The sequence below is a fragment of the Sus scrofa genome, chromosome 12, assembly GCF_054392235.1.
Source record: "Sus scrofa isolate SSC_HxYL_T2T_F1_AM1 chromosome 12, Sscrofa_HxYL_maternal_Yorkshire_Landrace_v2.0, whole genome shotgun sequence".
Lineage (NCBI taxonomy): Eukaryota > Metazoa > Chordata > Mammalia > Artiodactyla > Suidae > Sus > Sus scrofa.
This window is the reverse complement of record NC_139394.1, coordinates 14,164,263-14,176,517: the sequence shown is the minus strand read 5'-3', so window position 1 is coordinate 14,176,517 and position 12,255 is coordinate 14,164,263. Positions and strand designations below refer to the sequence as shown.

The window sequence follows — 12,255 nt, the reverse complement described above, 5'->3', positions numbered from 1 at the left end:
AAACGTCCATGAATTTATGAATGAATAAGCTAAACGTGGTATATCCATATACTGACATATTAAATATAGTACTGAAACATGCTCCAAGACCCATGAACCTTGAAAACATTACGCTATGAAAGAAGCCTCATATTGTATGATTCCTTTCATAAGGAATTTCCAAAAGAGACAAATCAACAGAGAATGAAAGTAGTGGTTTCCAGGGAATGGGACGGGGGAGAGAGAGAACAGGGAGTGACTGCTATAGATATGGGTTTCTTTGGGGGGTTGGTAAAAATGTTCTGGAATTAGGCAGGGGTGGTGGTTGCACAGCTCTGTGAATATACTAAAACCAATGAATTCCATGGTGGCCTTACACACGTGGGTGTCTCAGATGCCTGCCACCTTTTTTAAAGAGGTGTAATTTATTGTGTGTATACCATATCTCAATAAAGCTGCTATTTTGAAAACGTAATTTTTATTAAACATCGCTTGAAAAGTATGCAGCAATTTAGATGTCCAATAAATGTTAGCTCTTACAGCTACTATTTTTTAAAATCATTCAGCAATCAAAAAAAAAAACTTGAGGCGTTCCTATTGTGGCACAGCTGAAACAAATCTGACTAGTATCCATCATGAGGATGCAGGTTCGATCCCTGGCCTCACTCCATGGGTTGGGGATCCAGCATGGCTGTGAGCTGTGGTGTAGGTCACAGACACAGCTCGGATCCCGTGTCACTGTGGCTGTGGTGTAGGCCAGCAACTGTAGCTCCAATTCAACCCTAGCCTGGGAACTTCCATATGCCACAGGTGCGGCCCAAGAAAGAAAGAAAGAAAAATCTGAGTAGGAGTTACTACTGTGGTACAGTGGGTTAAGAATCTGACTGCACCAGCTTGGGTCACTCTGGAGGCCCAGGTTCAATTCCCAGCCCAGGAACTTCCATATGCCATGGGTATGGCCATGAAAAAATAAAATCGGTAATATAACTTAGTCTCTAGAAAAACATATAAAATAACTTGCTATATAGTAGGAGAGAAAATAATTAAGACATTATATTTAGTTATATGCATTTCAATTCTGTCTGTATGACTTGACTTACAATCTTTTAAAGTGCATTTTGTAAGGTTTTGCTTTTTTTTAAAGAAATGTTCTATCTCCTGAGGCTTATCATTTTAAAGAACTGAAAGCACAAAAAAATCAGAATGAGGGTCAGCGCTAAACTAGTGCTAAATTTTGAAGATGAGGTGCTAACTGCATAAGCAGGCATTCAAGGAGAAAAGAGACCCAGGTGAGCAACAGTACTCTGAGGGTGCTCTGGGACGACTCCTAAGAAAAGAGCCCGGAGGAGGGGCTAGAGCCTGGGGGTTAGAGCTCAGCTAAGGAGCAAGGAGGAAGGAATCATCCAGTGCACAGGGCATCTGCCAGGACTTGCTTCTGCCTGTCACTCAGATTATCTGTCTCCCACCACTATCACCACCTTCTCACCCCCAGCATCTCCCGCTCCAAGGATCAGCTGTCACACAGAGGAATGGGGTCTTGGAGAGTAAGGAAGAGATCAGAGTTGCTGTTGCACAGACATTTCAACACGTAGCTCCACTGCAAATATACACCAGGAGAGGAGATTGGCATGAACTGTACACAAGACTGTCAATGACTGCATGACCCCCACACACACCTCTCTGCTACTCAGATCATGTCCCACTTTTTTTGTTGTTGTTGTTGGTCTTTTTAGGGCCGCACCCATGACATATGGAGGTTCTCAGGCTAGGGGTCGAATCGGAGCTACAGCTGCCAGCCTACACCACAGCCACATCAACTCAGGATCCAAGCTACTGTCTGCAGGACTTACACCCTAGCTCACGCCAATGCCAGATCCTTAACCCACTGGGTGAGGCCAAGGACTGAATCTGCATCCTCATTTCCACTGAGTCATGATGGGAACTCCTTGTCCCACTTTATAATAACTCTTTGGGGCCCTAATTTTCTTTCTTCTAATTCTCATGGGTTTTAAAATTTACAATGACATTTTTTATTTATTTATTTTGCCACACCTGTGGCATGCAGAGGTTCCTGAGGCCAGGGATCAAACTTGTGCCACAGCAGCAACCCAAGCCACTGTGGTGACAACACCAGGTCCCTAATCTGCTGAGCTACCAGAGAACTCTTAATTCTCATTTTAACCTTTTCAGTTACCGATACCTGAAGAGAGACTCTATTAATTTCTCTTATAATCCCGAATTTCTGCTGCCACTGAGAGTAGTGCCAATCTCAGAGAGGCATATTTGATGAAGTCCTCTCTGTCTACACTTCTGACGCTGCTGTCCAAGCCTGGAGAATTCTGAAGTACCTCCTGAACTGCTCTTCCCACCCGCGGCTACAAAACCCATCCAGATCCCCATTAGCTATCTGTCCTCTTCAATCCATCCTGCAGACCAGAAGCAATGCTAAGCTTCCTGATGCCCCACTGAAATCATATCCAACTTGTTTCCAGATCTTCTGATTGTTCCCTATACCTACAAGTGAAACTGACCTGAAATAGACAGAGGTAGGGGGAGCTTCAGAAAGCACCTTCTCCATTAAGTCTCTCAACTAGGGGGAAAGGATGAGTTAACAATATCCGTGATTCGATTTGGTTTGGATTCATGCTCCTGCATGGCTACTCATGGGAATTCAGCATATCCCTTGAGTGTTCCAGGAATGATAAGTGACTGAGGATCACTGATCTAGCCCAAACCTTACCCTAAAGACAAGGGAGGGAGAACAAATGTTGCAGCCTAGTTCTCTAAGTACTGCTTAGAGAGCTTTACAGTTTATTTCCTATTCACAGGCTCAGGCCCTTGCTAAACCAGGTTACTTAAGACAGCCCACATTGTAAAAATCAGCACTTGGCTCACGCTGCTCCCTCCTTCCCTCTGTCCAGCCTTACTATCTACACCCCCATCCAGAAAGCGTATGTCCACACTGACTCCCCCCAATAGATTATGATCCCACCCCCCTTAAATCTCTACTGCACTTTGTACTTCACTTGTAGCAATCAGGAATTTGCAAGTCTATAATGAAAAGATGTTCGGCTGACACTAGTAGGAATAAATACTGCCAACCGAGTAACAAATTCTACTTCAGATGAGCCTACAGTTCATTGGCATCCATGCCACTAATCTCCACTGTCATAATCCTTAGAGGATATAAATCACTAACTGTCCCAGGACAATACCAGGGCTTTGGCTTCCTGAAGTCATCAGAAGTTCTCAACTCCAAAATACCAGCTGGGTAGTCTCCGAAGTCCCACACAAGTTAAATGCAAAAACTATTCTGTTTAAAGTCTGACTTGACTTTTTGGAATTAGCAAATGCTTGATTTCAAGATGCTGTCAGAACTTTATCAAATGCCTATTCAAAACAAATTTTCTATACACTCCTTCTCAATGTACTGGCAAAGTATGTCAGAAAACCTGCAGGTTGTAAGAACTCTAAAATTTAACAGGAAGAATAAAAGCCTCACTCAGCCAAATGCGTCAGTTACACAAAGTTACACAAAACTAGACGATTTCAATTTTGTATTAACAAATTGTCATCCCTATAGTTAGTATCTGTCATGTGAGTACCCTGAGTATCCATTTAAATTTTTCCTTCATTAAAACGAAAACATTTCACCTCCAGTGAATTAACTTTTTAAAAGCTATGATTTTAGAACATCGATCTAGTAGTATCAACCAATATCTTTGCATTAACAGGTATATTAATTACAAAGTGCTTAACACTGTGAATAAGAGGTGAATGAGTTACTTCTTCCATCAGGAATTTAATACATTAGTACTTTGGCCAACATTCTAGTTGACAAAATTTAATCAACTTATTCTAAATGACGAATAAAGTATATTCCTCTTTTATCCTTGACAATATAGCTGTATTTGAATCCACCAAATATATTTATTTATGAGCTCCTGGGATATCTTAAACCAGTCCTAGAACGTTTTTCCTTCCAGAGCATATATACACATATATACACATGTACCTGACAACCTTCCTCCCAGCCTTTAATGCCTAGACGTACAGATGATAAAACTAATGAAAGTAGAGCTTGGCCTAACCAACTACCATGCACTGTTATCCTGGGCAAGAGAACATATTCTAAAAGTTTAGAACACAAAATGTATCATCCCTTTTCCCATGTCTTGAGAAATAATGTTTCAAAAAGTAAAACATCTAACAAGTTAACACCACCTCCGAGAAAGAAAGGAAGAGCAGCTCAAAACACACTAACTCTGTGACTGAAAAACCATCACTAGTCAAAACTTCAGGAGTTCCCCTCATGGCTCAGCGGTAAGGAAACTGACTAGTATCCATGAAAACAATCCCTAGTCAAACTTCAACATCTAATTAGATCAATGTTTAGTTCCCAAATCTAAAATATTTAGGAATTGTGGCACGACTATAGAATTATCAAAATTTCATCTGTTACAAGTTCTCACCTACTAACAATCATTTGTCCAAACAATTTTGATGAGCACCTGCTGTGTGCAAGACACTGTACCAGGAACTGTAGGGGGTATAAGGTTAGCATAAGGGTATATAATCCTTAGTTTCACATAACGACAACGCATGTCATCAGGAAAAACAAAGTGTCGTGAAAAATACATAAAGATAAAAGCATCTTTTTAAAAAAGGAAATCTAGCCAAAAGTGTAATTTAACTCAGCACATACAGGGCTCTCAACCCTAAATATTATTTGCAAGGCCTTCAAAGAGGAGTTCAAGTTAGCTGAAGCGCCCTGCCAAAATGCCTTAGCACTGTCTAATCTGAAAACCTTGCTCCCATAGTATAATTTACTCTCCACGGGTGTTTCAATTCCGGGTTCTTGGTAGAAAAGGCCACATGCGACTTCTTAAGGGAAAAACTACTACTATAAAAGATGTACTGAAATTAAGTTGGAAAGAAACGAAAAACGGTGTGCAGTCCCTTCTACATACAAGGCATAAACACTTGACACTTGACTCACTCCCTGCGCATTCTCCTGCCAGCTTCCCTCCCACCCCCACACCAAAGACAGGCAGATATTCTAACTGTCCGGCAAAAGAAATTACCTTTTTCATTTGCTGTTAGGACAATCTAAATGGCTCAATACTCACACTCTTCCAATGCGTATTTAAGCATTTATTTAAAAAACAAAAAAACCCTGACATTTAAATTTAACCACTTCTACTATCCTAGTCTCATTTAAAAACAAATGACACACTTTAATCACTTTGTTAAGATCCTATTTCCTCACACACTTTACTTTGTAAATGCTCTTAAAACTGGATTCTAATTTGGTTAATCCAGATAAACAAAAATACAAAGGAAAATCTTGTAGGTTATTGCTATAAATTATGTTTTTTTCCGCAATTTAATAAACTGCAACTACGTGTTTAACATAGAGGAGCCATCATGTCTGTATGTTTTTTAAATAAACAACATGCATCTCAGCACCAGCCTAGAGAAATGCTGTGAGAAAACAGGAGAAGAGTCACCATGGAGGAATTCATTACAGGTCTAGGAAGGACTATTATGCCCAGAAACAGAATGAAAAGAAAAAAAATCATTTTTCCATAAATCTCCCTACATGACTTGGAAGGCTGTATGACTTGGAAGTTGGTCCAAAAGTTCATCTCCAACAATTACGTCTGCATGATCAACTATACGTCTTCTGCAACAGGTGACAGGAAACTGCATTTCTCAGGCAAAGGGATCAAATGAGTTAAGACGCATGTTCCTGCGGTCTCTTATTTTGCATTTTACCAAAGCGATTTTGAATCAGATGAAATACCAAATGTGCTTTGGTTTTCTGCTTTGCTTTTTAATCAGCCATTGACCAGCAACTGTTGCACGAGCCCACTAGCACTCAAGAATAAAAACAAACACACAGGACCAGATAAGGTCCTACTAAGCCAACTGATCCATTTCCTTAACACACTTTTAAAACCACACAGCTCGGGGTGCGAAGAGAAGCATGTCTTGTGTGTGTTTGTATGCCACAATCTGTCTAAATTCGCAATTCCTTTTTAAGGAACAGATATAGAATAAAAATCTAAAAGAAACCACATTAGAAATGCAAAGAGGTTTGCAAAACAAGAAGCTTCTTTCATTCCAAAAAACCAAACCAAAACAAGGGGGGAAAAATGAATGCAATGGATATGTGTGTGCCAAAGTTTCAATCCTGCCCGGTGGAGACACTGCACTGGCACAAATTTTTAAGAGGAAAGAGGGGGCTGGGGGGAGAGAGAGAGAGAGAGGGTAGTGTGTGGCCTGCGAACTGCAACAATGCAATCTCCATTTTGAACAATGCGCCTCTTTCCTCTTGTAAATCTAGTTTTTTGCCACTTGAAGTGCCGTCGCATTTCCCTTCTGTTTGGGGGGGAGGTGGGGGTGGGGGGAGACCACAGAGGGAGTGAGCGAGGGGGGAGGGGGAGGAGGTGGGGAAGGAGTCTGCAGCAACTGGGCTGGGTGGGTACCTGGAGTGCTGCTATAGGTGCTATGGCTCCTGAAGCTGCTTTCCGTGCAGTAACTGGCGTCGTCGTCGTCGTCTTCCATCTCCTCCGGATAATCGGAGTCATCGTCGTCCTCCTCCATCTCATCTTCCTCGTCGTCCTCGGAATCCTGGGTCTCCTCGGCGTCGCCGTCGTCCTCCTCCTCCTCCTCGGAGACCATGTCCTCCTCCTCCTCCTCCTCCTCTTCGCTCTCGTGGTCATCGTACACCACTTTGTTGACGGCCCTCCGGGCCGTGGTGGTCCGGGCCAGGTGGCCGCCGCCGCCGCCCCCGCCCCCCGCCCTGCCGCCCCCGCCTCCTCGCCCCCCCCGGCCCGGGGCGCTGGTGCTGGGGGGGGCCGGCGGCGGCGGCGGCGGCGGCGGCGGCGGCTTCCTCCGGCTACTGCTGCCCCCCCTGGGCGAGCTCAGCCGCGTCTTGGGCGCCACCTCAGCCTGGGCGGCGGCCCACCTGCCCCGGCTGCTGCCGCGGTGGCGCGAGCGGAGCCCCCCGATGGGTCCGGACGTGGGCGGCGGCGGCGGCGGGGCCGGGGCCGGGGCGCAGCGCTCCGCAGCGGGAGCCGCGGGCTGCTTGGGCGGCCTGCCCCGCCGGCCCCTCATGTCGGAGCCGAGGCGGGGGGAGAAGGGAAAGCGGAGGGGGGAGGGGCGGGCGGAGGGGCGGCGGTGGGGGTTGCCGGGGCCGGGCGGGGAGGCCTGCGGGGCCGGGCGGGAGGGGCCCGGCCGGCGGAAGCGGGTGGAGGGAGAAGGCTCAATCCGAATTGCTGGGGCCCCGCTCCGGATCGCCTTCAGCCGCCATCTTGTTTCTTCCCTCTCGCTCGGTGACTGGGGGAACCGACAGCGGCCGCAGGCCCGGAGCGCGGTCACGTGAGCTGCGCCGCCGACGAGCCTGGGACGGAGCGAGGCCACGCGGCGGCCGCTAGAGGGAGCGCGGGAGCGCTGGGTCGGGGGCGGGGAGCCCGAGGCACCTCCGCGCGGCGTGGCTGGACGGCAGCCGCAGGCTCGGAGCGGAGGGCTGTTCCGTCGCGAAGTGTCCCGGGTCCAAAGCCCCGGGTGCCGTCTGCCGAACCCGAACTCACAGAGCCTCCTTCCCGGGTCTCCCCTTCCCAGCTCGGAGACGAGGGCTCGGAGGCCCCCAAATTAATCCCCCTCCTGCTCCCTGGGGAAACTGACGCAGAAAAGAGCCAGAGAGTACCGCGGAGGGAGCCGACTCAGGCGACCCGGGGGCAGGGCAGTGCCAGCACCAGAGGGAAGCCACCTCAGGGCAGGGACCCCCGGAAACATGAAACTCCTAAGACGGCTCTAGAAAGTCCTGAAATTGATCCCAATGACAACTGCTCGGGGGGGCTGTGCCGGAAGCCACGCCCTAGGCTGCCAGACCCGGACAGAGGATCGTTCTGAGACGCTCCCAAAAGCCTCCGGTGAACTCCGGAGAATGCAGCTACATTCCTGCCCCCTTCACTTTCCCAGTCCCAGCTAGAAACTCGACCCCCTCGGAAAGAACTTTTAATTTCTTATTTGCTGTAGAAAAAGGGTAACTTCCCGCCTAAAACCTACTTTAAAGTGTTGCATGCTGGTGTTATAATTTTAATCTCTTTACTTGACGATTAGTAACCATATCTCGGCTAAACCCAGGGAACGGATCATGACAATGAAATTTGAGGCATCACCAGACCAAGGCAGGGAGAATTAAGTCACATTAATATTTATTGGAACATCTGACCACCAAAAAGCGATTTAAGGAAAAATTGTGAACAGGATTCTGTGGCTTATTACAATGTAGTTAGAAAGATAGAATGCCTGTGCGAAATGAAAATACAAACATTGGAGTTCCTAGTGGCTCAACAGGTTAAGGATCCGGGGTTGTCACTGCTGGGGTTTGGGTCGCTGCTGTGGCAAGCGTTGGATCCCTGGCGGAAGAACTTATGCACACAGTGGGCAAGGCCAAACAAACATTAATTGCCAAGTTCATTTATTCAGTAAAGTTCCATTGAGGGAGTCCCTCGTAGTGAGGACTTGGTGCTCTCACTGCTGCAGCCGGGGTTCAATCCCTGATCTGGGAACTGAGATCCCAGATCAAGCCACTGCATGCTGTGACCAGAAGGAAGGTAGGAAGGAGGGAAGGAAAAGCAAAAGATGTAGTTCCACTGAGCAGCAAGAGTAGCAAACTGATGTATGCCTTCAGGGACCAGGACCAATGAAAATAAATGAAGTGGGCAAGGTGAGAACTTTTACAAATGGAACGGCCTGTGTTTTGTTCAAAAAGGGCAGCTTTAGGAATGTGGGCCTAGAACGGCCAGATCTTCAGGTTTTGTTTGTTTGTCGCCAAACCCAAGGCATGTGGAAGTTCCTAGGCCAAGGATCAAATCTGAGCCACAGCTGTGTCAAGACTGGATCCTTAATCCTGTGCACTGGGCCACGGATGGAACCTTCACCTCAGCAGCAACCGGAGCCACCTCAGAAACAACACCAGATCTTTAACCTGCTGCGCCACAGCGGGAATGCCCAGATTTTTCAAGAGGAGGTGGAAATTGTGCATTTCACATGAAATCTCTTGGTTTTTAAATGTTGGCAACTGTCAGTTTTTTAAAAGCACTTCAGATTGAGCAAAATAAATGCAATTCAGATATAGCCCAGGGTCTACAATTTGGAACCTATATCCTGCACTATATAAAGTACAGTGCTCTGTACTTAAATACAAAGATATTAAAAATGGTGACAGCCTTCAGAGTTTATAATCTAATGGTGGAGGACACCTATTTTAAAATAGGTTATTGGGGGAGTTTCCGTCATGGCTCAGTGGTTATTGAATCCAACTAGGAACCATGAGGTTGTGGGTTTGATCCCTGGCCTCGCTCAGCGGGTTAAGGATCCAGCATTGCCGTGAGCTGTGGTGTGGATCACAGATGCGGCTCAGATCCCGTGTTGCTGTGGCTCTGGTGTAGGCCGGCGGCTACAGCTCCAATTAGACCCCTAGCCTGGAAACCTCCATATGCCGCAGGAGTGGCCCTAGAAAAGACAAAAAAAGACAAAAAAAAGAGTAAGTTGTTAGGTATTATAAGTGATCTAGAGATGATTTGAAGTATACAGGAAGAGGTATGTAGATTATGTGCAAATACTATGCCATTTTATATAAGGGGCTTGAGCATGCTTGGATTTTGTTATCTGGGGTTGGGGTGGGGGAAGGGCTGTCTTGGAACCAGTTTCCTGAGAATATCCAGGGACCACTGTAAATGGAATCCAAGCTCTCAATGAGCTCTTGTCTTCCAGCTGGCTTGGTAGCCGTGAATTCCATGGATCATTCTACCATTCCGTTCCGTAAAGCCAGCTGCTTCTCGTAGTTGGGGTACATGATAGGGCTGGCGCACCTAAGAGTTCAACTAGCTTCTTTATTTCTTTCACTGTACAATTAGCTCCTTGGTCAGAGGCTGTTATGGACTAACCATGTCTCCACGAAATTCATATGAAGAAACCCACCCTGGAATCCCCACTGTGGCTCTGGGGTAACGAACCCAACTTGTATCCATGAGGATGTGGGTTCGATCCCTGGCTTCGCTCTGTGGGTTAAGGATCCAGCATTGCCATGAGCTGTGGTGTAGGTCTCAGACGAAGCTCAGATCCCGAGTTGCTGTGGCTGTGGTGTAGGCCGACATCTGCAGCTCTGAGTCAACCCCTAGCCTGGGAACTTCCATGTGCTGAGGGTGTGGCCCTAAAAAAAAGAAAAAAGAAAAAAAACCCTGCCCATAATGTGATGGTATTAGGAAATGGGGCCTTTGAGAGGCTAATTAGGATTAGGTGGGATCAGGAGGACAAAGCCCTCAGGAATGGGATTGTGCCATTATTTGATTATGACGGAGCCGGCTTCCCATCTCTGCTCTCCTCTACGTGAAGATATAACGGGAAGGGAAGTCCGCAGTCATGAGACGTCAGCAGTCTGCAACCTGGAAGGGGGTTCTCACCCAGCCACCCTGGCATCCTGATCTCAGAGTTCCAGATTTTGAGAAATGAGTTTCTGTTTACAGGCCACACAGGCTATGGTAATTTGTGACAGCCTGAACAAAGACAGATGCCATGATATGTATGACACCATATTCAGGAAACCCTAAACCGGTTGAGGATGGTAAAAGCACGGTTGGTGGGAAAAAGAAATCCAAATTCAGTATAAACCCCCTCCCAATAAGGTTGACTCTCTGTACCCAGCATGATAGAAATAATACACCGTAACGATTCCTTCTAAAACAGATCAGCCTTGCCAAGGAGAAGTCGGTGATGAGCTCGTGACACCAATAAATAGGCACTGGCTTGACTAGGGAACCGTCTTCATCACCTAACCAGTCTTATTCTCCACCAGTTTATTAAAACTTCTTTAGCAGTGGGGACATTGTGATAAATATTCACATAGGATACAGGGGAGTTCCCGTCCTGGCACAGTGGTTAACGAATCCGACTAGGAACCATGAGGTTTCGGGTTCAATGCCTGGCCTTGCTCAGTGGGTTAAGGATCCGGCATGGGCATTGCCGTGAGCTGTGGTGTAGGTTGCAGACTCAGCTCGGATCCCACGTTGCTATGGCTCTGGCGTAGGCCGGCGGCTACAGCTCCGATTCAACCCCTAGCCTGGGAACCTCCATATGCTGCAGGAGAGGTCCAAGAAATGGCAAAAGGACAAAAAAAAAAAAAAAAACAAAACATATAGGATACAGGGAGTTTCTGCTGTGCTGCAGTGGGTTAAGGATCCTGCATGGCTGCAGCTGTGGTATAGGTAGCAGCTCTGGCTTGGATTTGATCCCTGGCCCAGGAACTTCCAAATGCCACGGGGATGTCTAAACATTTTTTTTTTTTTTTAATATTCACATAGGCTACAACTACTCTCACTTATCGGTTTGAGAGATTCGTTTGCATCTACATCCTCCCTCCCAAACCTCCTCATGGCCCCTCAGAGGTCCTACCCACCTGGCCCACGGATTGGTGTCGCCTTTCTCCAGACAAAGAGGACCACGAGCACACAACTCAAAGCTCTGTCCACGGGGAAGATTCCCTTCTGCCACTTCCAAGATCATGTTCAAGACCACCTCCAGGTGCAGCTCTAACACCTTAGCCGTCCCCTCCCAGCTGATACCATTTATTAAACCAAGTTCAAACGTCCGCCTTAGACCCCTAGTTGTGGGAGTCTTTCAAAAGGCCCAGGCTGTGAATTGATGCGGAAGCAGGGGTAAAATGGGAAGAAGCATGCAGGCACGGTTCAGCGGGTCCTGCTACCACCACCGCCACTGGGCCCTGGGCAAGGCTCCAGAGCACGGCTAGCTTCCAGTTCAAAGGCTGAGGTGTCTGTGCCTGAGCCCAGGGTGGAGCTGCAGGGGAAGCCAAGGTGGCAAGGAGTTGGCGTTTTGGCTCCCCCCGTGTGAAGGGTGCCTTCCATCTGAGAGGGGGTATAGGGCGGGTAAGCCATGGCACCAGGAGGAGTGAACATGAGTTGACTTGGACTTGGGTTAACTTAGAGGATGATGTATCTGGAGACCTGCAGTTAAGACTCAGAAAATCAGAGGTTCCCGTTGTGGCTCAGTGGTTAACGAATCCGACTAGGAACCATGAGGTTGCAGGTTCAATCCCTGGCCTTGCTCAGTGGGTTACAGATCCGGCGTTGCCATGAGCTGTGGTGTAGGTCACAGACACGGCTCAGGTCTGGTGTGGCTGTGGCTGCGGTGTAGGCTTGTGGCTACAGCTCTGATTCGACCCCTAGCCTGGGAACCTCCATATGC

General features: G+C 47.3%; 1 protein-coding gene across 40 annotated transcripts in view; it reads right to left on the bottom strand.

Moving 5' to 3' along the window:
* Positions 1-7,325, bottom strand: part of BPTF (bromodomain PHD finger transcription factor) — a 144,301-nt gene extending 136,976 nt beyond the window's left edge. For all 40 annotated transcript variants that reach the window (XR_014820917.1, XM_084983895.1, XM_084983902.1 and 37 more), the window contains exon 1: positions 6,471-7,325. Coding sequence is in view for 39 of the 40 variants with exons in the window: in XM_084983895.1 (XP_084840021.1) it covers positions 6,471-7,101 (631 nt within the window). In the remaining variant the exon portion in view is untranslated. The remainder of the gene's footprint in view (positions 1-6,470) is intronic.
* Between the last annotated feature and the right edge of the window lie 4,930 nt (positions 7,326-12,255).